Source organism: Anas platyrhynchos, chromosome 9, assembly GCF_047663525.1.
Source record: "Anas platyrhynchos isolate ZD024472 breed Pekin duck chromosome 9, IASCAAS_PekinDuck_T2T, whole genome shotgun sequence".
In the NCBI taxonomy this organism is placed as follows: Eukaryota; Metazoa; Chordata; class Aves; order Anseriformes; family Anatidae; genus Anas; species Anas platyrhynchos.
In genome coordinates this window covers 14,052,599-14,078,068 of record NC_092595.1, presented here as the reverse complement: position 1 = coordinate 14,078,068, position 25,470 = coordinate 14,052,599, and the positions used below count along the sequence as shown (strand labels likewise).

The window sequence follows — 25,470 nt, the reverse complement described above, 5'->3', positions numbered from 1 at the left end:
ACCATAAAGCTAAAGCTACGGCCATACAGCCATAAATGCCAACATCTAGGACTGCCACCGCAGCACAGGCAGCTTAGGATTCTCTGAACCTTTTCTTTCTGGTCTCCATCAAAATCAGGCATTGAGGACCCTATGGTGTGGTCTTCCTTTCCATTCCTAAACTCTAGTTTGTTTTGTTGGCAGCAGGAATATTTTCTTCAGTTGACCTTCCCACACCTGATAACTGCGTTTCTAATCACAATCCATACATTTGACCTCCTAACAAAAAACCTAAGCATTAAAAATGTATGAGACTAGTAAAGGGGGGACAGCTGAATGGCTACATTAGCACTAAAGCTACGGTGGACCTGAATTATTGATAGAACGGGCGATTTATACTTTTCTTTTAGCTATTGAATAATAGATTAAAAGCTGCACAATAAGATTATTTTCATTACTCACATAAATAATTTGTTCAGTTAAAAAGAATGAGGAGAACAAATGAAAAGTGCCCTGGGGTGGCAAATAGATTTGGCTTTAAAATGTTATGTTCTAGAGCATATATTCATTTTGGACCTATTTTCCAATAAATGTTTTGATTTAACAGATAAATTAGGGAATGTTTTCTATAATTTAGGATTTATGTATACAATTTGTTTTCCCTGAGTGTAACTGTGATACTATCGATTAAGTTTATCAGTAGAGAAAAAAACAATATATTCTGTATTAGTGGGTACACATGCTAACCCAAGTAAAACATGTTATTTAGCAGTTAAAATTACCAGCCTGATTCATTCCTGCATATCTGGTCTTTATAATTGTTATGGTTTTGAATCCCTCATTCTTGCTCTGTACAGCATGACACACTGAGAGGTCACTATCTACATAGCCATAGAGATGTATTAAGTTTGTTTGATTTTGCTTTTCCTATTTAGCCTGACTGCAGCAAAAATAACCCTTATGTAAGTGTTTCCAGGGATTAATACTGTTTGGCTTTCTAGACTGCCTTTGGCTATTAGATCTCCTGTCTAGTTATTGATGTACCCAGCAAGAGTCCTGTTGCAGATTTCTGTTAATCAGCAGCATCCTTACTGCAGGTATTAGATGTCATGGTTGCCCTGAATTGTGAATAGACAGTTGCCTCTACATTTCCACTTGTTCTACTCTCCTGCAGGGCTGGGTGATGTTGACTTTGAACCGGACAGCTCCTTTTCTATCAGCCTTGAACTTTTTTTCAGCACAGTCTCAGCAAGTATCTGTTAGACTGCCCGGGCAGCTTTCTGCTTATATCCCTGTGGCAACAATTTTAAAAAGAGAAAGAGGAAGCAAGTTTCCTTTGAATGAAATTATTCAAACTCATTCGTTACAGCCACTGTGGAAAATTGGGACTTCCAGAATAGCATGCTTCCATTCTTGTGTTGGTATTTTCTCAGTAAAAGAACCAAAAGTAACACAACTATCAGTATTGCTTCATGTAAGTATCTCAAAATGTTATATGTCAGTCATGCTATGTATTGATTTAGACTCCCCTCAAGTTGCTCGAAAAATCTACAGGGATTTGTGATTCTTTAGAGTATCTGTGGATGGGAGGCCTTCCATTTAATGCAGCAAATTGGGATCAGATTTATACAGATTTGTACATTTTAGCAGCCACACAGACTTGTTTCCTTGTACTCCCCCAGCTGACACAGAATAAGCAATATCAATGCACTTATTGACACAACCTTCTGGATGACTCAGCCTTCAAACTACCCCGCTTCAATCTCCATGCATGTTCAGACGACAAGTTCTCAACAGGGATGGCAAAAGTTGCTAGGTTTTGTGATGCTGAAGTCTGTCTGGTGAGAGGAGAAAGCAGCCAGTCTGAGTTCAATGTGAGTAGGCTGCTCAGTGACTAGTGGTAAAATGGAAATATGTACCACTGACCTACTTAGTGTTGGAAGTCTTCATATTCCATTATTGATGAGCTGATCTGCTTAATGCCCCCCTTGTTGTGTGCAGTTAGCTCAGTGTCAGGGTGATTTTAACTTTCTTTCATTTCTGGACTAATGTAATTAGAATGTCCCTGTTTTAGAGTCTGACATTTTCACGCAATGAAATACGTACAGGCTGAGTCAGAATTTTGGATCTGCTTTTGAAATCTAAATTTAGACATGCAAGACTGTAAATTTTAGTCTGATTAATGTGATAGGGACTATAAGGAAAAGTGCTGATAATGCTAGAGTCTTGTGCTTTTTGCAGTTTAGAACCAATTGCTTTTAGCAATAGATTTAATTTAAGACAGTTTCTGCAGAATTCTGAAGTATTGGAGTTGTATTTTTGTTTCTTAAATACAAACTCCAGCAATCGACTATGTTTATCACTGTTAAAGAAACTCAGTTGCCTCCAACAAGCTAAAAAAGGAAGATTAGATCCCAACAAAACTAAGATGTTATTCTAAGGACTTTTTTTTAAACATATTTTCAAGACTTACTTTTGAGTTTGGTATATGTCATGCAGGTAGCTAGAGATTTGAATGTAGAGGTACATCTTAGCTCGTATAAATGACTCCATTCATATTGCTGAAGGAGAATGTTTTAATTTTGGAAGCTACCTTCCTGTGTTTTTTTTTTTAACTGTCAGGGCTGGGAATCTGATAAATGTAACTGTCAGCCATGCATAGCATAGGGAGAAGGGAGAAAGAAGTTTTCTTGTGCTATGTTTAGCAGTGTTTATGATGTAAAACAGCAATATGTCTGGACTGTCATAAGTTCTTTAAGTATTACAACCTTGTTATTTAGAAACTGTCTGTATGGCTATTTGGGTTTAACCTAATAGTAGCCTCTTAGAAAAACAGGAAGGCAAAGAAGTGAGTCAGTCCAGGACACATCTTGGTAAACACTTCAGGGTAGGCAAATGGCAAATGCCTAAATTATTTCCTTTGAGCATATAACTTCCTAGGTTTCTGCCAACGTAAATAGCTTACATTGCCCAGTGATGGGTACAATAGGTTACAAGTGCTGTGAACTAAGAAGGGGATACTATACTGGGAGTTGAGGGAGATCCATTGAAGGAAAATGAGTCTCTCCTACAGTTTCCATTAGAGTAAGTACTACGTTGAGCCATCTGGGTTTTCTAATGGTGAAAACCTCCACATTATGTTAGATATTGTGCAAACACTGTTAAAACATAACATACTTCTTTCCAGACACTATTCTTTTTTTCTAATACTAAATATTAAACATGGTATTCCTCTGTGAAGACTGACAGGTCTTTCTGTTGTTGGTTATCACCATGAGCCAGGTAGAATGAGCCACAGACTTTGCATCCAGACAGATCTGCTTAGATAATGACGGCAAACACAGAAGATAATACTTGTGTTACTGAACTTGCTCTAAAAGCAATCGCAACCTAGAGGTAAATGCAAACAAAAAAGCACAAATGCAGCTAAGTTTCCTGCAGTAGCACATGAGCTATACCAGCACTGCATTGACGGGTGAAGAGAATAATTCTGTGTTATCTTTCCATTCCTCTGCTTCAGTTATCTATGAAGGCTCTTCTGATGCTCTTGTTTCAGATCCTAGAGATCCTAGAGAGTTGCTCTGCCAACAGGAGATTAGCCAGTATGAATGTGTGACCCAGAAGTGTTGCTGATTTTTGATAATATGATAATATTGTTGAAAGGTTTTTGTTTGTTTGTTTGTTTGTTTTTTCTTAGCCATTCAGCTAGTCCCTTTCCACAAAGGCACTCTTTGGAGAAAGGAACCACTGGATTTACAGTCCTTCATCAAAGCTAAGGTTATGGCCTGTGATTTACCATCTTCTTGACTGCCTATTAGGGTTGCTCACCCACCACTTTGTCAGAGAACATTGAATCACTGACCTATTTTCATCTCATAACTGCAGCGCAGACTGTTTTGTTGCCTCTCCCCAACATTGTCCAAAATTAGGACACGGCCTATTGTAAACTTGCATGTACTTCAAATGATGTGAATATAGTATGGGTGGAGTCTATGGGAAATTAAGTCCAGGGGTTCCCCACTGCAATAAGATCAGCTGAACGTGGATTTTTTTTTCTCCTTCTGGGGAAAGGAAGCACCAACTGATAAAAACAGCTGACTAACACAGTTAGCATTTCTGTATGGTAATTATTTGTGTTCTTGCAGATGAATCAATTAAAAGGTCATTACACCTATACAGCATTATCTACACAGTATATGGACATCCTGTTTATTTAAAAGATGAAAAGTGGCAACTTAGACATCCTAAATGAAGATTTTGTTGTCTTTTCAAGTTTTTATTTCCATTGCCTTAAGAAAGTCACTTAGAAGGTTAGCGGGACACAGTAGTCAGGGTTTTTCTAAATTTCGTGGGTAAAATTTGTAATAAGAAATTGTAGAATAGAAAATGAAGAGAGCAGTATCATATGACCCCTCAGTCCTGCTAATACACAGCATACTGCTGAGCTTTCATCACCTAATGAAAAATGTTAAGAAGTTTGTATAATCTTGGCTTCTGTAATTTCAAGGAGGATAGTTAATATTACAGTTGTATACTTGTTTCTGTATTACTTTGGAAAGGTGATTGCTAGAAATGTGAAAATAACACATGAATGGTACATAAATGGTGAAAAGGGAATGATTCATTTTGTCATAGCATACAGGGCCTAATAGGCTCCCAAACACTGTTCAGGCAGTAGGTGGTAAAGTAGAACTCCTTAGCACAAAGTGTCATGGAAGCCAAAGTGTGTATTGGTTCAAAATGAGATTAAATAGCTAGTGGGAGGTAGATCTATTTATTATATACAGTGGCATGAAGGTTGTTTGCCTCTTGTTAAAATAGCTTAATGCCACTGATTGCCAGAAAGTGAGAAACACAAGAGAATGTGGATTATTTTTCATTTGCCCAACTTTTATTCTCTTTCATAAGCATTCTCTCCTGGTCACTACCGGTGAAAAGATAAATGGAGCTTTCAACTGATCCAATATCCATGTTTTGCATATTCATCTAAATGCAAATGTTTAATGTCAAATCTATTAATAAAAGTATCCATCCTAAAAATCTGTCTATTTCTGTCTGCTGTAGCTGTCTGTGTGTCAGAACTGTCACTGTGTCTCTTCTTCTGTCACTCATGAGTACAGAATTCCTCCGGTAGACTGTTGAATTATGGAAGGTGTGAGTTCAGCTTTGTGAAACATTTCACAGAAGTTCAAGAATCTTATTTCCATTGCAATATTTTGTTACAAATTTAATCTAGGCCTTCATGCCTAGCTCAGTTGTGATACCCATTGAAGTGAACCTCATTGATACTACAGCTGAGCTGAGCAGTGCTTTTCCAGATTTGCAATTTAGATAAAAACACAAAGATTTTTTGTTCATTTTCTGTTATCTGCCAGGGTATAAAAAGCACAAGGCTTCCAGAAAATAGTGAAGGATATCATCCATTGCACCTTGTACTCTTAGGTATTTATGCTTGTGGAAATACAGTTATGAAATAATACTAAGTTATAAATTAAAGGAGAGTTCAGAATTTTGACTTTGGAAGGTGCTTGACAGTAGTGTACAAAACAGAAGAAAATCAGTCCTGCTAGTGATCCCTCCCCATCTTAAGAGATTGTCTTTGAAGACCTTGAGCCCTTCAAGCAAAATCAGATCCATTGCTATCCATTCTTGGTTGGTTTATGCTGTTGCCTAACTTTGGATTGATCTTTAGCACTATTCAGTAGAAAGGAGGTTAGCCCGATACCAGTAATAACTTTAAATGTGGAAAACTAGGTGAGGAGGAATAAAACAATAGTCACAGGAAACTGGAACCAAGTTTTCTTGAAAAGGCAGATATAATGACATTGCCCGTCAGACTGTCCACCTGAGAAACCTTTAATATTCAGTTGCAGCTGGGAAAATGACTGGGTTCTCCAGCTTGCAGACTGGAGATTTGAAAACGTACCTTAAAAATTGGTGAAGTGTTCATATTCCCAGCATGGAAACTGGACAGGTAGAGAAGTGAAGAAAGAAACAAAAAACGTGAGGAAATATACTATGTACAGATCTATAACTTTTTAGAAAAATTGCTGATTGGTTATGCTGGTTTGAGAGTATTTGTATTATAGACTCATGCCCAAGAAACTAAGAAACTATTTCCTGTAAAATGTTGTGAATCTCCTGTCTCAAAGCATTGTAAATCAAGGTTTTCAACATTCACCAAACTTGACTTGATAATAGTCAGGTCCTTAATCGAATTAAGGATTTTTTTCCTGTATGCTAGAGAAAATTCCCTTTATGGTGGGATTTGTTTTCCACTGTGAAATGTTTTCTATTGGGCTTTTATTCATAATTCAGTTGTCCCCACTTTAAATTTCTTATCTTCCATTTCATTGTTATACTAAATGGATTGCTGAGTGATACAATGAGTGATAAAGTCTTGTTAGGTGAAGTTTATTGATTTATATTCTGTGGATGATTGCCTTATTAGAAATCAATACTTTTTACAGATTTCCTAGGTTAATTAAATAAAATGAGGACTGAGACGATATCACATGCCTGCAGTCAGGTTAAGGGTAAGTTGTTCTCTCTGCTTTGAGTAGAGTAGAGTCTGGAAGTCCATTCCTGGAAGTCCTGCAGCTTTGTGTCCAAACAACATACAAGAAAAGATAGAGGGAGGTGGATAAGGAACTGCTCTCTCTGCAGCCACTTTCCTGGGGCTACCACACCAAGATAATGCTTCTAGTGATGTTATCTTCTGGTCTTCATCTCTTCCCCCCTGCAGAAAGGAATTGGTGCTAAGTGAAAGAGGCAGCAGAACCAGGGCAGTAATGCAGAATTGTGAGAGGCTGTGTCTGAAGATTAGAAATAAAATCTGGCACCCCGTCCTTATGGAGAGTGCTCAAGATATGCAATTGCCAAAAGGCAGTTTTCTTTAAAAGTACTGTTTTGTTGATTTTTTTTTCCAGACCAGTAAGGAAGCCAGTCTAGGATACTTTAGGAATCCAGTCTTTTTCCTCTGAACAATAGTTTGGTACCACAGGGCTGTAAACACTCATTTATTCTAAATACAAGCTCTCCTAATTTAAAATATCTTCTCTATAGCCTTTTCCAAAAGCTTCATGAATAATTTAAAACAAACTAATAAGAGAAGGTCAGTGGTAATTTACTTAGCCAGTAATTCTTGTAACTCTACATTAAGAGGTGGTAGTTCCTTGCTAACAATGCTACTGTTGTCTGAGTCCTTCTAGGCAAAGAACCAGAAAACATCTCCAAGCTAATTGGAAGCTACATGAAGCATTCATCCTTTCAATGCATGTAGCATCCCATCAGAAATCCCAGTGTCTAACAGTGCATTTATTGATAGAACTGGCCTCACAAACTAAACAAGTCAGCTTTTTGGAGCACTGCAGTTCTTGGGCCAAAGTCATTGCCTATTTCACAGACACGCTAGCATAAAGAAACTATGTAATGGCTGGGCTGTGAAGCAGATTGTGAAAAGGAGATGTGAAAGGATGGTACATAGCATGTGCACTGTAGGGAGGGTGATTTTCAGTAAATCAGTACATAGAGTCAGAGGTGACCAGTAGATTTGCAATTACAGTTAATGCTCCATGATCCATGGGCAGTCACTCCAAATGTTGATTAAGCAGGCTGTGCATGCAGGGCTGGCTAAGGTGCCTCATGATGCAAGTGCATGGAAGCATGGTGTACCTGATCTGCTCTCCCAGAACATAGGTTTATCTGAGCCCCTACAGCAGGTCAGGCCAAATGGAAGCAGTTCCATACAAAAACAAAACAAAACAAGAAAAAAAAAAAAACCTTTGGTCCCACTGCTGTGCCCTCCTGAGAGCCCTTATTATTTATATGTTTCCACTATGCAGGTCTTCCCAGCCCACTGAAGACTCCAAAGAATGGAGATCTGTCAACACTTGAAGAAAACTGTTCCTCAGGAACACAGAAACAGCTGTTGGGTTGATTGTGAAGCAACAGCTGTCCCTCCTCACTGCCTGTGTATCCTGGGCATCTGCAGAAAAGAGGTATGTGATTTTAAAAGTATAACAACAAGAGTGCCTGTGGGATAGCTAAATTGTGCTGCTTAGGTTATTGCCAATGTTTCACTAGTGGATTTTCAAGGTGCTGGTACGTAATAATAATTTTGGCTGCTCCTTTGAAGGTTATACAGAATGTTTTAATTCCGTTAACTTCCTTCTTCAGAGCTAACACAGCTACAGTAACTCTAGCACAATGCAGGAGGTCTGGACACCACCTCCATTTTGGAACTGTTCCAGTGGCTTCCTGGATTGCCAAGAAGTCCATCTGGTGTACAACATCCATCCTGCCCAAGCCAAGTGGCATTGGCTTATAGAGAATTGTGTTCCTGGCTTGCTTGCTTCTTAGTACAGCTGAAGAGTAATCCAGCTGTTCTATTTGTCTCCTGCTGTAATCTCCTAGGCCTTTTCAGGGTGGTAATAGAAAAGTAAGCAGTTTTAGAGTGTGTTCCTCCAGGAGATTGGTATTGCCTCTCAAGAAGATGTCTCTAAAGCTTAAAATACGTTACCACAATACATGCCAATTTATTATTCATTGTTGACTTTCAGCATAAAGATTTCAATGTTTGCTAGATGAAAAATCTTAATTATAGTCTACATCCATCCAGGTACATTCATTTGAATTGCTTGATTTTCCATTTCTTTTGGTAGACTGTAAGGTATAACATTAGCTAAAGAAATGGAGAAACTGTTTATTAGTTTCTTTTTTTATTTTTGCCAGTACTGCCTGACAATGTGGGCAACTTAGAATTACAATGACTTCCCTGAAGACAAGCCAAAAACAGCTGAGGTCCCTCTGCTACTCAGGATTGGGTCAATAACAGTTACCATCCAACACTATTGTAGACTTTTTCTTTATTTCTTTAGCTAATAAAGGAAAATAGCATACCTCTAGACATATGATGATTCAGGTCAGGGAAGAATCCTACCCTGCTGATCTGAAGAGATAGGGCACAGCTCAGTGAAGCATGGTTCACGTGAGAGTACACATGATGAGGATTTGTGACATTGATTTCTGAGGAAATCCTGCAGGTTTTAGGAGTAGTATGCCATCAGTTTACCGGTTGTTAGACTGAAAATGAACTATAGGATTTGGCACTGCAAAAATACAGCTTCCCTAAAACATGATTAAAGCATAGAGAGGAAAAGCAGGATGGGAAGGGTTATGGTATACAGTGGTGACTGATAAGGACTATAGCTAAGCTGGAAGGAAAAAGCTTTTATTGGAAGCTGACTAGAAAGGTGGAACCTCCCTTTTCTGGTTGTGAAATCTAGACTTTTTGGAGGGCCCAGAAAAACACTCCAGAGCAGCAGTTTATAGCTTGGGGTTCTGGGGTTTCTACCAGTCTGTAAAATATTGGAACAGAGATAACTTTTGGGTATAAAATATAATCTGCAGTAGGCAGTAATGTTTGCATTTAGTGTCGTTCTCTCTATTTATTTGATTTGTGCAAGCTCTTGGTTAACATGAATCTCTATCTTGTTTTTATAGATTAGTCCCAGCAAAGAAGTAATAGAAAAATTTCCCTTATGGGCATGAGGCTATATACAATATTACTAGGAATGTTAAAAATCCGTTTGTTTGACAGAGTAATCAAATGGGTCCATTTAATTGGGGATGCTTTATCAGCACTTCAAAGAGATTTGCCTAGAACTTTCTGGAGGGAGAAGGAAGAGAAAAAGGAGTATAGTGGGACATGTACATGCCTAATTCTTAAAATTCCTTCTGAACTTCAAAATCATAGACCCAAATTCCAATTCTGAGGTCAGTCTGTGGGTGCATTTTAGCCTGGAGAAGTAAGAATGTCAAACCAACATTTCTTGAATGCAAATACTGCCTTTTTCTTCCTTTTAAGTGTCTGTACATATGTATATCTGTATAAAGTCTCTTAACATAAATCCTTCACATTTCTATTGCTCTCATCATACAGCTCTCAATCAACAGTAACTGTCCTTTTTAAACTAATCTCATCCATGCTTAATTTGTGTTTCAACGATAGCACTCAATCATACGGTGTAGCTGTCATCCCATTTAATAAACACTGAAGGAAAAACTAACATACCTTTTTTAACATATTTTTTTAAAATTAGCTTTATTACATGATTTTTACATCAAATGACTTTTGAATTGTGAAAAGAAGCGAAGGGCATTTTTGTATTTGTAAGTATGATTCACTAGGTGTTCCAGTTTTTTATAGATTGTAGTTGAAGAGCACTTTTGAGAGCTGAGCTGATTCAAGAACTGTCACATTATTAACTGAGGCTTTGAGGAAGCTAGCAAAAAAAATAAAAATATATATATACATATCCTTGAATTTCAACCCTGCTGTTTCCTGCCATCTTTTCTGAGTTACGTATAGCAAACTACTTCCAAATAGCTAATCACTCTTACAAACTAGCCTAACCAACCTTGCCCTGATAGAGTCGAAGCTGTAAACTCATTTTTTTGTTTGTTTGTTTTGTGTGTTGTCGTTTTTTTGTTTTTTGTTTTTTGGTTTTTTTTGCAAGATGTATCCTGTAGGTGGCTAGATCACCATCTTAATTATAAATGGATTTGAAGGAGTTGGTTGCTATAGCAACAGTCTATTTAGCGCTTTTTGCAGAGGAAAACCCAATTTGCCGTTATGTTTGAAGGAGGGCAGAACGGCTAAGGGAGGGAGATTGAGTTTGCATTTCCCTGAGCCGCAATTTGCAGCATCCCCTGTGTCAAGGATGTACGTGGGAGAGCTGCTGCATTTCCTCAACATTTTTTCCACCACTGACAAACCCCTTTGCTGTTTTTATAAAATACAGCCTTACGTGGTTTTAGAAATGCAACTGCACCAGGGTTACTTAAGGATAACACCTAACTGATTAATTCCTAAACGTGCAGCTGAAAACAGAGGGCACAATCTCCCTTAAAAAGATGGAGCTCTGCAAATTTACAATCCAGTGTCTTGCCCAGAGTTTCTACTGCCATAAAGGAGACTCCCTCTTTGTCCTTACTGAAGTCAGATGTTTTTTAAAAAAATATATTCTGTTATTGATTCATCTGCAAACATCTCTGTGGTTGTGTATCACAGCCCAGAAGCCTCCGTAGCTTGATTTTTTTTCCTTTTATTGGCTGTGAGATGGAAAAACATAACAAAGGTGAGTGGTGAAACAAAAATACTTACTCCAGTGTAGTCTCAGGTTATGATCCTTCCCTCCCTGCCACCTTCAGTCACTGTGCACCACCTGCCCCTCTGCCAGTGTGGCCAAAGCACAGAACCCAAGGCTCAGTTTTGAGGCTGCTGTTGGAGTTAAACAGAGCTTTTGCAGGCATGGCACTGCAGGTGCTGTGCAAACCTGTTTATTCTCGTAGTGTGCTGAGCACTCAATTTCATTTTGTACATAACAATTTATAACATGCTGCAGATTGGGATTCTGTAGAGTCAGCACGTCTCTTTTTCAGAATGAAAGAGGGAGGAGAGGGGAGCCCACAGTACTGCAGCCTTGCTGGAGCAAAGGACTGCTTCTAAATGATGGCTTTGCTTCTTCTGTGTGCAGTTGCTTTCCCAGGGCTTCCCCACCTCTCCAGGCTCAGCCAGTGAGGTGGGGATGCAGGGATCTTATGAGCCCGGGGAGCAGGCTGTGTCTGCCTGAGTAGGGTTTCCAGGCTCTTGGTGGGAAGAGCTGTCTGGGAGGGACACCGGGCTGCCAGGAGGTGCAGGTTTGGCAGGCAGGTGGGGAAATGGAAGGGGGGTGAAGGAGATTGTGTCGACCACGAGGGAGCAAAAGGAATGTACAGAATGTGAGAGGAAAGAGATGAACTTGCACGAGGCAAGTTGGAGGGAATATTGTCCTGAAAGGAAAAGGGGTAAATTTGGGAAGGAAATTAACACAGTTAGAGAAGATCAATAATAGGGAGACAGGCCATTAAAATCTGCATTCTCCTTGTTTGTTCTCTGTTGTGAAATGAGAATTATTCAATCAGATATAGGGACAAAGAGGGCCTTCCCTTTTCTCAGATCTCAAATAACCTCCTTACCCTGACCTGCTGCCATCTGACGGTGTCATCTGAGCAATTGTCATCACTGGCTGCCACTGGCAGGAAGTGAGCTTTACCTGAATAGGCCTCCCACGGTGCTTGGAGAGAGAGGTTTAAATTTAACACCTTACTCAGCTGGAAGAATCTCACATGCAGCACCTCTTCGCTCCTTCCTACCCGGAGCTGCATTGCTGTCCAAGAACTGTGAACTTCTTTCTCACTTTCAAGTGTTGTAAATGAGATGCAGTCCCTATGCTTTGAACGAAACAAGAAATTTGCCACACCAGATGTATGCAGTCTAGCCTTTCCTGAAGAACTGAGAAGGAGAGCTGCTTAAACAAAACAGCCTTCCACGAGACCCGATAGGAAACTGTGCTCATTTGGGATATTTCCTTAGAAGAGTCCTTCGAAATGCAGTTCATTGTGCAGGCTCCCTGTGCTACTGTTCATTAGAACTGACTCACAACAGCAGAGCTTCATGCCTTTCACTGTGATGGTCAAATTTTTTGCTTTTCTTCCCACCCTTCTGTCTTCCTGTGCATAACAGCAAAACAGAATGGAAGCAGGTTTTATTCAGGATAGCAGAAACTGCTTCATCCTCTCATTAAAACAAATGGGACAATATTCAGCTAAATTCCATGCAGATACTATAATGTCATAAACTTCCATAACCAAAGCCTGATTTGTATTTTTGCAGTTGTGTCACACCCCCAAATAAACAGTTAATTTGTTTGCATTCTGCCTTGGTTTCTCCCCATGTCTCATACAGAGGTGCTGTTTTTGTATACTATGTCCCGTCCCTCACCCCATACGGCTGCCCAAAGAAACTGTTCTTTTTTTTTCCTTTCCTCCATCGCCACCCCCCTCAAGATCTCAGATGCAAGGCTGCAGAGACTGGGAGACAAATTCTGCTCAGTTTTAAATCTGGGAATCATTCCCCTGGCTCCACATTCATAGTGGTGCAGAGAAGAAGAGAATGTAGCTTTCTGTACTGTTGTCAGCAGGGGAAAAATAGAGTCCCTATAAGACTGTATCCATGGAAACCATCCTACTGCAATAGCAAGTAAAGCAGCAAATCAATCTCTTCAATTTTAAAATGAAACCCATTTAGCAGCATTACAGTGCATCTGCCATGTAAGAAATCATCTGTGCTGATAACTCTGTTGAAAAACCTTTCTCTAGCAAATAAGCTGGCAAGAACCTTCCTTCATTCTGATAGAATTCTGATTTGGGGTAGAATAAGCATTGATGACAAGGTCCCATGAAGACAGTACGATGAGACAGAGCCAAGTCCAGCAGCAAGAGTGTTCAATGAAGGAGAAAATTGTTTAATTTAGCATTTAGCCCAAGTATCTGGGCACATGGTGACTAACACTTGAATGTTTTAGCAGAGGCAATGACCTGTCACCTCTGTCTCCATGCTCCTTGGTTATGTGGTACCGTATGTGACAAACAGGACATTTGTACATTACAACACTTTCCTCAGAATGGGAGTGTGTGTGTATGTGCTGGCACATGTGTGTGTGTGTGGCTGGTGGACTGTCAGATGAGATTTCAGTATCTGGTTCAGTGCAGGACAATCTGGGCAAGTCACATTATAAAGGTGTATGTTTCAGAGCCAGGGGCATTTCCAAGGCATCACATGTGCTGGCTGTCTGTGCATTTTATTGTTTTTACATTTTATTACGTGAGACTTGGGAGAGGACCTCCTTGCTATGCCATGGAGAAAGCATAGGAATATATGGATTTATTACTCCAGGCTTTGAATGTGTTACCCTGCTCTTTCTCTGATGTGTGCATTTCAGAGGGATTCTGCCCGTATTTTTTCACCTATTGAGGCATCTCTGTGACCATTTTGAGAAGTAATACTGTAGTTTATCAAACATTTGCCTATATACATATGAGGCACATTCTGCATTGCCTTTTTGTCTAACTTAAGTCTTGCAGTCTCTTCCTTTCCTATGTCTGGCTGATAGAGAAATACCTGCCTGGAAGAAATGCAGCTTTATTTTAGACAAAGGGGATAAAATTGAACAAGGAGGCAATTAAAAAACATTACAGAAATTGCTTAGACTGCATGCAGCCCTGCTGTTGGTAAAGATCAGATACACAATCCTGTGTCACTTCACAGTGTCTGGGCTGTATTTTATCAGCCTCTGAATCTCAGTTCCTTGATAACAGCAATCACATATGCCATGCTGTCTTCTTTCATCTACAGCTGCCCTATATATTATGACAGCCCCTATTTGATAGACAGTTATCTATTCTTTTCTGACCTGAGGGCAAGCTTATTCCAATGCGCTCCTTTTAGTGCTATCACTAAAACACAGCCAAAAGCATCAACTGGTGCATAATGTGGCTGCTCAGCATTCGAACGAAATGAGCACGTATTGGTGGGAGCACGTGTGGTTTTTGTCACTCCACCACCTTTACCAGTCAATGGAAGATGCAATTCAAACCGCCTTAAGTGGTAGAAATAGCTCAGTGGTCTGAAATGCTGCTGTCTGCAGAGAGGGCTTTGGTCTGCCTGTGTCAGGTGCTGTGACACGCAGTGTTGTCTGCCTGTTCTGCCCAATCCAGAGATTTTCACAGCCAGGAGAAGAGATCCCAACACACTGCTTTAGGACAGGGGTCCCTTGTTGAGACTGAAGAGTTTGCTGATTGAAGACAACTAGCTGGGAATTTCTGATGTCTACATAACCCTTCTGTACCCCCATACAAGGGTGCTGTTTACTATCAGGGTTCAAATTCCTGTTGAGTTCAAATATGAGACATTTGCAAATTTTTGTCGAAAACACCAGGGAAGAGAGAAACAGAAGAGGAACTGGGACTGCCACTTCTTGCACTATTCATCACTGAAGCTGTGCATCTATGTTTAGCATCTATGTTTAGAAACCCAGGAGGCCAGGTGTGGCTGAGGGAAACACCGCACACTACTTGCAGCAGAGGGGATGGGTTCATTTGTTCCTGTATGCATGGGGACATGTGGAGAGGGTGGCAATGGATGGAGACTTAATGGCTTTTTCCATCAGCTTTTCCTCAGCCTGTGATAAATGATAAGAAAGTTGACTTCCTTCCCCACCATAAGAGTCCATGGGAGAAGCAGGGGCTGCACTGGAGCTGCTCATGCAACATTTATTTTAAGGGACAAAGCAGGGAGCTGGGTCTGGCTCTGTCACTTCTCACAGCTCCCAAGTCTGCCATTTTAAAGCAGTGAACCTTAGAGTATTCTTTGTGTATAAGCTCCTGGGGTTTACACAGGCATGTCTGAAGTAGGAGTGTTTCTTGATGATGTCTGTCTCCATGGATTCAGAGTTGGTACCATGTTTGTATCTTGCCTCATACACCACCACCCCCATGGTTAAGGTAAAGCTCCTGAGCCATATTCCAAAAAACCTAAGATTTCCAGCAAACCTTTAAGCCATCTGTTAATGTGGGCAGGAAAGAAGACATTGGGTAGGAAAACTCAGTCATATGGCAATGTTTATATGTGTCACCATAGCCATTTCTTCTAATAATGTTAAATGACATTTTAATTATTATGTAAATTCATTTTCTGTAAGAAATTTGTAACCAACAGCAAGCCTGTAGTGAAATGATTCCTCTAGATGAGACCTTCTCTCAAAGTCACTTAAATCCCATCTATATTTCAAAATGCCATTCATTTTACTGTTAGAAAACCTCTATCAAAAATTGGCAGGCCCCTTTTGGAAAAAAAAAACTAAGTTATCACTCTGGGACACAGGTAACAGGGCACGAGCTGTGTCACATTTCTGACACCACAAGCATGAGTGCTGACAGGCGGTGACAGCCAGCAGCTGCCATTTGATACAAGGCATTAGAAAGTGCCCCGAGTGCAGTGATGTCTACTCCCATACGGTGTCTTGTGCAGAGCAAGGACACAGCCAGTTGCCACGTCACAGCAGCTATGTTGACAGTCACAGCAGCTATGGCTTCTCCATTTCTACCAGTAAGCAAGTGAATTCTCAAAATTAAAATCTCTCTGTGAATTCCTAGCTTGCAAATGCTGGGATATTCTTAGCAGTACCTGTGGATTAATATTCACAACAAACTGAAAATATTGGGCCAATACATACACTGATCTGCTGTTCTAACCCAAAAAGCTGTGCTGAGCACTGGTATCTTGCATATATGATCTATGACCACAAACTGCTGAACAGGTTATAAATGGATAATATAGTAGTAAAGGGTATTGAAGACTGACAGTCTCTGGCTCTTAACTTCACAGACACCCCTGAAAAACACCTCTCCCATGCATTGGAAGACTTGTTAGTGGCGAAGGGCACTTTCATGAAGATGTGGATAGCAAAGTGGGTGGCTGAACCTCCCAGGACTTGAAATTGTAAGGATGCTTTGTGCTCACACAGAGAGAAACACTGTTCTTTTTATTTTGTGCTTCTTGGGAAGCCTTTAGAGATCACCAGGAAGCAGTCACAGTGCTGTGAGCAACAAGAGCCGGGAAGTGCTGTGCTCTCTGGGCCCCTCTATTCAATAATGAGCTGTTCCTTAATTCTCTGTCCTGTCCCTTACTACGGCCTCTTCTCCACCTTCCACCACCTCCAAAGGCTTCCTTCTTAGGACAGATTCCTCTCAGCAGCTGGAGGTCAGAGGATTTCTCAGCTGGAGTAGAGTTAGAGCACTATAAATAGAGTCTGCTCTGGCCTAAAGCCTCGTGTGATGGACGAATCCAAATGAGCACAGAGGCTGTGTGCTTGATCTGCCTGCTGTACCACAGAGGTGTTTCTTACCCCATGTCACAGACCGGTTGCTGGATGTCCCTCTGCTCTATAACTGTGGTGCAAGGACTTTCAAAAGCTAGAGGTGCAGCGCAGACCCTGTAATCCCTCTCCTGCACAGCCTGTCAAGTCGTGCTTGCTAACTGTGAGGTTGTCTTAGCTCCAGCTTCCACACTGCCCCAGTGCCACGTGGCCTGAGACCAGCTGCACGTGCTGGGGAGAGCCTTCCAGCCCGAAACCCTGCTGGGAAGGAAGAGCATCATTTTGGTACACTCAGCAGCAGCAGCGAACTGTTGTGGGCTTCCCCTTGTGCCTGAGGGTGCACCGTATGCACACATCTGCAGGACAGAGTATGTCTGACTGCCTGTGACAACACTGTCAGTGCCTGGCTTCTCAAGTGACCCCTCTGTGCAGCAGCTCACGCATAAGGACTCCAGCAGAGAGCTGTCTGATGTCCAGTTGTCACCAAGGAGGGGAAGCAGGGAATAATTTTGAAGCTGTCATTATGCAGCAAGAGCATGTCATGACGTGGTGAGAATCAGGCTGAATGCTTTCTGCAGTCTGTGGCCTGGCAGCCACATCCCCAGTTTTGTTCCAAACATGGCAGATCCTGGAGAAGGAAAAGGAGAAAGTTTCCCTGCTTCAACTTGTGTAGAAACTGCTGCACTGAGGAGGAAGATTGGGCTTCAGCCATGACATTCATAAGATTCAGTGAATGTGATACCTTCTGTACCTGGCCTCTGGTATGGAGAACTGTGTAATTGAAATTCTGATCACTCTTACCAACCACACTAACGTGACATTTATTTTTTCACATTTATTGTGTATTATATGTTTGTCATTCACATTTCACATTTATTTTAGACTTCCCATAAGAACTCACCTTCTCTGCACAGGAGTGTTATTGCTGGTTCCTCCCCACCACTGCTGTGTCCGGGGCTGCTGCCTCTGGGTGAGGGGACAGAGCTGTCACCCCCGCTAGGCATCTGCAAGGGGACTCTGCATAATGCCAGGGCCCTGGGCTGCCCTGCTCGGCCTCCTTGTGCTGCAGTGACTCAGCTGGAGGGATGGCAGTGCCATAGGGAGCTGATGAAACAGTAGCAGGTATGTCTAAGCAGACAGAGTTAAAGAGAGGTAAAAATGTTGGCCTGCTGAGCATTGTAGCGGGAGCAGAATCGCTTCCAAATGTGAAGTCTTGTAAATAGGAGAACGCTTGATTATTTAGCTGGGCATATTCAAAACTGATCTTGTCTCTAGCAACTTCATCTAGGATTTTTGCTCTACCTTTCTGGTCCTCGGAGCAAATTTGCTCCCCATTTTGTTTCAAATGATATAGACTGCTGGCTTGGAAACTTGTTTCATAATTGTATTGGTTTGTGCAAGCAATACTGGGGTATTCTGGCTTTTGAGCAACACAATTGCATTCATTTTGCAACAGTAGCTTGTTTTTGTACTGAGACATCTTACAAATGATATTGTTCATTTCATTCCCAATGTATTTGTCTTCCAGGTGCTTGTTTTCATAGCCGAGTTTTAGTGATGCCACTTGCGTTACGCATCGCTCTAAGAGCTGCACGATGTTAGTGCTGCTCTCCTTTGGTGTGGGGCTGATGTAGCTCTCGAAGCCTCTGAGAGTAAGAGGCTGTGGTGGTTTGTCAGAGCAAACAGACAGAGAGTGATACATTGGTTTATTTCTGTCCTCCCTCTCAAGGGCATCCAGAGGTGAGGTCGCAGCAGTCTTATAGGAGTAACATGATTCTACTTCATGATTATCATTTAACAAAAGGCTTTCAGAGCTCTGTGAGCCACTCTGTCTGTTCAAGCTCTCTGCCAGCGGAATTCTATCTTCAGATGTCTCGTATCCTTCTGAACTTGTCTGCAGATTGTCTCCATTTGCCTGTGATTGTGGTGCATAATTTGATGCACCACGGGTTTCCGCAGTCCCAGGCACTGTAGATGAATGCTCATGGTGATTACCTTCCCTTCCTCGGAAATCCAAATCAGATGTATTAGTGCAAGAGTCTCTTTCAGCAACATTTACTGAAGAGGCCTGGGTTGCATCTTTGCTTTTGTCCACAGACACCCTTCGGTTAAATGAATCTTCCTTGCTTTGTTTCTCCTGCTGTGCTGTGCTCACGTTGTGCTCGGGACCAGGGCTGGGAGGGATTGGTGAATGATTACCCTTTTCTGGCTGTGGCTGAGGGCTCTGAAGAGAGTCTGGGGAGGAAACAAGCCCCGAGTGTTTTCGCAGCCAGTTTATAATCCCCATGGTTAGCGAAAGCTCAGTGTCACAGAGCTTTAGCAAACATTCTTTGCCTTTCCATGTGCTGTGGAAAAAACCCTGGCTGATGATGTCTACAGCTGGTTGGGAAGCCGTGTTTTCCTCGGCTCCAACATGAAAGCTGTAGATGGACAAAGGGATTTCAATGGCTTGTTCTGAAATGCTTTCAGATGTGCACAAGTCATCATCTAGGACTGGGTTTATTTTGACTTCATTTGTGTCATAGAAGAGCTCATAAAGGGCATCTCCACTGTAGCTGTCTCTTGGAAATCTGCCTGGGACCCCAGGGGTCTGAGCTTCCTTTACTTCATCATCTTGTCCAGGAGAGAACGAATCGTAGTAGCCTTCGTCACTCGTGGATATGGATTCCTGGTTGTCACTTTTTGGTGTTTCTGTTTCTGTGGAGCTCTCTTTGGAATTGTCACCATCTTTATCAGGTGACATCTGGGGGTCTGTCGCAGATGCAGCAGCTTGGCTTCCAGCCTTGCCCATGTCAGAACCAGGCATTGTCAGTAACTTCTTATCAAACAGCGTGCTCTGATGTAGCCTCACAGATTTGTTAATGTTGTCCCAAAACTTCCCAAATTCAACGGTCTCATTCTGGCCTGGAGAGGCCAGCTGCTCCACACCCCCTTGGAAGGAGCCCACGATGGGGCTCTCTTTGTGCTTGCTTCGTCTCAGCAGAACTTCTTTGCTGTTCTCCAGCTCCAGGTGGGCAGAGCTCTCGTCAGCAAAGATTTCCCCACAGCCGGTGAGGGAGTCAAAGCTCTTCAGCGATGCAACATCTTCACACAGAGGGTTGCAGCAGTCATAGGAAGAGTCAGACTGCAGTTCACTGTCTGAGCAGTCTTGTGACAAGCAGTCGGCTGCAAATGGTTCTCCAGTTTTGAAAAGGTACTTTGCGAGACGCCCAGGCAACTCACTCTTGCAGCCTGGAGAGGACAGGTTTTTGTCCTTCTCAACCAGGAATGCGAGGCTCTCCGGTTTATTTTTTTTAATATGAAATATATCTCTGAGCCCTTTCTTTGATCTCTTGAGCGATATCCTCTTCCTGGGGATGGTTTTTGCAACAGCTGGTACAAAAGGCATCTGTGGCACAAAGTTCCTGTAATCAATCATCTGACTGCTGCAGGCAGACTGGCTGGGGCTTACTACACACTCTTTCTTACTGCTGGAACTGGACATCCCCGAAAAGCTGATGCTATTGACAAGTCGCCCTTTCCCCTTTCCAGAAAAACCTTCCTCGCAAGCCCTGTTGCTGGGGCTGCACTGCTCTGTTTTATCTGCTTCACTAACACAGTCATGGGTTTTACTCTTCCTTACAAGTTTGTAGGAGGACCCAGATGATTTGTCCAGGCTGTTGTCACCAGCGCCATTCCTTGATGCTCTGGTGGAAAATCTGTAGTTCTTGTGTGCGGCCAGGTATGCCAGCTGGACTTCAGCTACACTTTGGTTTCCCTCCAGGGCTGCCTTTTTGTCTTTCCCTATATCATTTTTGATTGTAGAAGCTGTGTGCTCTGGTGGCACTTTCTCATGTTGCACACTGGATTTGATGAAGGTTTTTCCTCTCTTGAGCTCCATGCTGTTTCCTCACATCTGTTTCTGTAAAGGAATCAGCAGAACAAGAGTACTGTTAGGTTGATGGCTGGCACTGAGCAGTCAGCTAAAAGTCTCTGAAGAGACCAGCTGGAACAGGTGCTCATCTGTAACTGGGGAATAGAGGAGCAGATATTAAGCATGACAGCATTATATAATTGTTCTTGTTTGCCACCTGAAATTCCCATCACTGGTATTGCGTGAAAAACAGAGCAAGTGAAAGTTGAGTTTGTAGAGGCAGGAAGATCCCGCAGGGAGAAGACAGAACATGTTGTGTATTGGGAGGTGAGGCCCCAAGAACATTTTGTTCATTAGAAAGAAGGGGTATTTGGATTTAGGATTAAGAACAGTGGGCATTGGCAAGGTGAATCTGCACTGCGCGTTGCTTAGCTCTTTCTAAACTTACTGTTACTTGTATCAACGTCAAGTTTGGTCTCTACCTATATGGTGTACTATTAAACCTGTTTCATGTTTTCATACATCTAATTATCAATTTTGCTAGCTGTGACCTTTCCATTTTGCAGCAGTTATTTCATAGAGACAGCTGATTCTTTTCTGCCTTAAGTCATTTTGAATTGTGAGTAAGACAATAACAACAAATACTTCCTGAAAGATTTTAGAGAAACCGTTTTTTACTGGATGGGAAGCAGAACAAAAATTCTAAGTCCTGTTCTTCAAAGAACTTTCCTTAATGAAACCTCAATGAAAGATTCATTTTGTTTTAAATTGTTTAGACATAACTAAAACTGCCTGGAGCCTTGAACCCTGAAATGAGCACAAACAATGCAGTGCTATACCTATCAGTCCTGGACAAACCACATATAGCAGCTCTGATGAAATGAAAATTGCTAATACTCATGTGAGAAAAACCTCATATAAGATTCTTGGACCCAGTTTGAAGTAAGCAAGGGAATTTTTAAATTCAGTACCAAGACAAGCTTTTGCATACTCCTAAAGTAAAAGTTAAAGCTGTCTTTAGGCTTCCTTGATCTTCAGCAGCTGTGTGTAGCCTCCAGAGGCTTACCAGTTGCCAGGGTTTGCTGGGAGCAGTAATACTGTGACCAACACTTCACAGGATACAGGTCTGTGTATCTGCCAGCTCTGTCCCCCCCAGCACTTCTCCAACAGGCCGATGAGTGACAGCCGGCTTCTCATCCAAACTGCAAACTGGCAGGCAATCAGCGATATTTACAACTAAATGTAGGTCACTGACAACAGGTAGGAAACATAAGGGTAGGGTGGGAATATTCTACATCAACAGAGCATGAATGCTATGGAAAATGTGGTGGGTGGTGTAATGGGGGGTCTGTCAGTATGACTGGGATGTTGGCATATTTACTTGCATTTGGGCTGCATGTGAGGATTGCAGAGCGTTCTTAATGAAAGCCAGTAAACATTTTACTACGCTGTCAGTTAGCTGGAGTTCACTGGTGCTGCAGAAAACCTGGTTTGCATATTCAGAAATAGGTCACTGGGACACGATTACACTCCTTGTCTGAAAAGCAAGGTGCAATTGAGAAGAAATTCAGAGCACAGAACTCCAACAGAGTTGTGAAAATAACCAGAAAGAGCCGACACAAGGCCAATTAATAATAACCCAGAAATAAAGTGTCTGACATTTCAGTTCCTTGCAACGGTAGAAGCAGGTGCTGTGTTCCTGTGGGGAGTCCTGCTGCTGAGAGTTTCCCTAGAGGCCTGTGACTTGTCAAATGCCAGCATTATAGCAATGTTATGCTTAGAAGGGCTCTTTAAGTGTCCTACAGCTGTTTCTACCCATTCTGATTATTAAGCAAGGGTAATTTTTGTAGGAAATTGCATATTTGTGAGTAAATACTTTGTTGCTGTCTTAAAAGGCTTTTTAGAGGTGGCTTTGTTTTATTGTCAAGTACGACAGTTGTTAAAGCAAAGAATTCAGTGTGTTGGTCAATAATCTTTTGAGAAAAGAAAACTTTGATCTGGATTGTATCTCCTTGATAAGAGAAACAATGGACTACTGGTTTGGTAGCTGGGTGTAGAAACTTCAACTCTTGTTTTTCTTTCCTTTTTTATAGCTTAGGTGGACAACTGTAACATGAAATCCCAAATGTCCTGAATAACATCTGCACTGAGAATACATATAGCATGCCTGCGCTGCCAGGGATTTTGACAGGGCCATCCTTCACTATCACGTGGCATCAGTTTTTAGTGAGAAAGTCATAAGGCAGAAAGGCAAACATTTCTGAGAGATCTTTGGGTTTAATTTTCAGTTTCCTCTGATGAGAAAAAAATATATATTTTAAATGATCTGCTATGCATTTAATCATCATCTTTGCACTGTGATTGTTTAATGTCTCTATTTAATTCCATGTATTCTTTTTCTCATTTCCCCTGGGATTCATGCCAGATTAGTATTTAGTTCATTGTGTCATCCTGCTTACCCTATTTGAACACTGGTACGTCTTTGGGAATCTTCCCCGTTAAAATGTTAAAAATGAGCTTCAAAAAAGGAGTGAAAACTACCAGAACCTGCAGATTTTTCAGAGTATTAACCCCAGGTGTTGTTTTGCAACTTCCGCTACTATGAGTTCCTCTGCAGCCTCATGACATAAATTATTGATTTGCTTCTTTTCAAATACAGAACAAAAATATTTATGCATTGCCACTCTATTCACATACTTATTGACGCTTTTAGCACTTTTGACTGTAATGGGCTATACCACAATACATATTTTTTTTTCTTTCTATAGGGATGCAAATTGTAACCCCAGAAGTTGTACCAGTGACGTTAGAATCAGTGTAAAGAAAAGTTACCCTCCAGTGGTTACGTAAAGCTCATCAAAATACTATGAAAAATTACTCATTTAAAGGTGGTACACCTCTGGGACTTCTTGACATGTGCACTCAGCCACACTACTGCCTATGTTCCTTTTTAATTATTCTCTTGGACATAGCTTTATGCTTTTTGCAATAGAAATATATTTTGCAATTAAAAATCGCTACAAAGAACAGAAACCTGTGGAAACCAGTGGTCAGTTTACTAAGGCTGGTTTGTTCAGTTTTCAACACACTCTGGATATTTTCTTCCTTAGTGGTTCTTGGTCTCTTTTCCATGGAATTACATGCATGTAATTACTTATGGAACACATTTGGATAGAAGGCATCCTTGAATCTTCTGTTGGGCTGCAGATCAATTGTCATTTGCAGAGGTGTTAGGTACAGCAGTGCTGAGGCTTCCAATCTACCATAACCTGTACTTCTGTCTGTCTTGGTCATACTAGCTGCTCACCTTTAGGATTTTACAAGTTTTTAAGCATGCAATTAGATCTGAATGTTGGGCTTATATGGAAATATGGATTTTCTTTAAATTTGGATAACGTTGCTCATAGAATGCAGATACTTTGTGCTCAAATGTATACCATCTGTGCAGGGTGTCTGACAGCCTTCTCATAAACACAGAAGGGTTTTACTGTGTCTGTAATGCACCTAAAAGTGAATTGAAGTTTTAGAATGAGGAGGTAAATATGTGTGTGGGCTGAGGAGTCTTGTTTTTAGGGCAGTCAAAGCAATTGCAAATAGTCCTGGGTTAAAGGACTAGACTGAATTAGGTAAGTGTTCTGGTTAATATGACCCATCTTCAGATGGCCTAAATTCAACCTCAGTGCAGGTCAACAGACGAGGAGACTGGAGAGGAGCATGGGATGCCTGGCCTGCAGATTCATTAGGAAGTAGGAGGAAGATGAGTGGGGGCAGGATTCGAACTGTCTGAATATTACTTCCATCATGGAGAGTGGAGAAGAGATGGGCCACATTTGCCTCTGTCCATGGAACTCAAAGCCTTCAGCCAGGCTGAGACATGGGAATTTCCTGGGATCTCCCCCCTCTGGAGGAATGGGGGAAGACTGATTTTGACTTTTGGGCTGGTGTCCAAGTTATTATCTTATACTTTAACAGCTTATCTGTCAATGGACAGGTTAGGTTAAGTTGTCTTCTCAGAAATGGTAAAACAGATTGTGCTTTAATGTGTCAGTACCTAAAATACCAGCCCTCTTGGACATAATTCGAGGAAGACCAGCCTAATGGGAAACTAGGAATATTTGCTTCATTGAGTGCACAGATAGAAATAATAGGAATATGAAGAGGAAATTTAGATGAATTCTCTGGCTTCAGCAAGTTTGGCTCAAAATTACTTTTGCTTTAAGCAGGGAAAAGTATAATTGAGGTTCATTTATTCTAAAATCTTTTCAGCTGTCTGCCTTGGACACTCTCACTTGCTTGTTTGATGTGTAATTTATATATAATTGTCTCTCTTGGAGACTAGAAATTAGCAAAATTCAGAATACAGATGATGTTTTTCAGAGTAGATAGGAGTGCCCTTTCCACTTTTTTACAAGCAGTTAATTCATAAAAACTGGCAAGCTGTGGAGGTGGTGCCTCACGGCCTTGCTGAGCAGAATTCTACTTTCCATTTGGGGTCTAATTTCACCCCCCTTCAAGCATTTTCCTTTATTAAATAGAAGATTTGATAATCCTTGCATACTCCTCTAGTTTGTTGTTGTTGCTGTTTTTTGTGTTTTTTTGTGTTTTTTTTTTTTGTTTTTTTTTTTTTGTTTTTTTTTAATTTAAAAATGTGACTAAAAGTGTATTTGCACTGCTTTTGTGTTTTATAATAAAAGTTTGGAGTGAGTCCAAAATCCCTTTTTCACAAGTGGCTTCATATCAATGAGACTGAAGATCCTGAGTATCAGTTACCTCTGAAAATGTTACTCCTGCTTTTCAAATGAAAATGGTAGTATAATTAAATCTCCTGGCAACATTTATCTGCTTTAGGCATTTGGACATGTATTATGCTTGAAATGG

General features: G+C 41.2%; 2 protein-coding genes across 4 annotated transcripts in view; one reads left to right on the top strand and one right to left on the bottom strand.

The window, feature by feature from the left end:
- GPR148 (G protein-coupled receptor 148) overlaps positions 1–25,470 on the top strand; it is a 60,866-nt gene that overhangs the window by 10,776 nt on the left and 24,620 nt on the right. The window contains exon 3 of the mRNA XM_072042437.1: positions 7,824–7,979. The gene's annotated coding sequence lies outside the window, so the exon portion shown is untranslated. The remainder of the gene's footprint in view (positions 1–7,823; positions 7,980–25,470) is intronic.
- Positions 1–25,470, bottom strand: part of AMER3 (APC membrane recruitment protein 3) — a 35,226-nt gene that overhangs the window by 7,913 nt on the left and 1,843 nt on the right. For 2 of the 3 annotated variants that reach the window (XR_011811338.1, XM_013094594.5), the window contains exon 2: positions 17,641–20,640. Coding sequence is in view for 2 of the 3 variants with exons in the window: in XM_013094594.5 (XP_012950048.4) it covers positions 17,659–20,619 (2,961 nt within the window). In the remaining variant the exon portion in view is untranslated. Of the gene's footprint in view, positions 1–3,540; positions 6,719–17,640; positions 20,641–25,470 lie in introns of those variants that run through there. The other variant, XM_013094595.5, reaches the window with a different exon arrangement.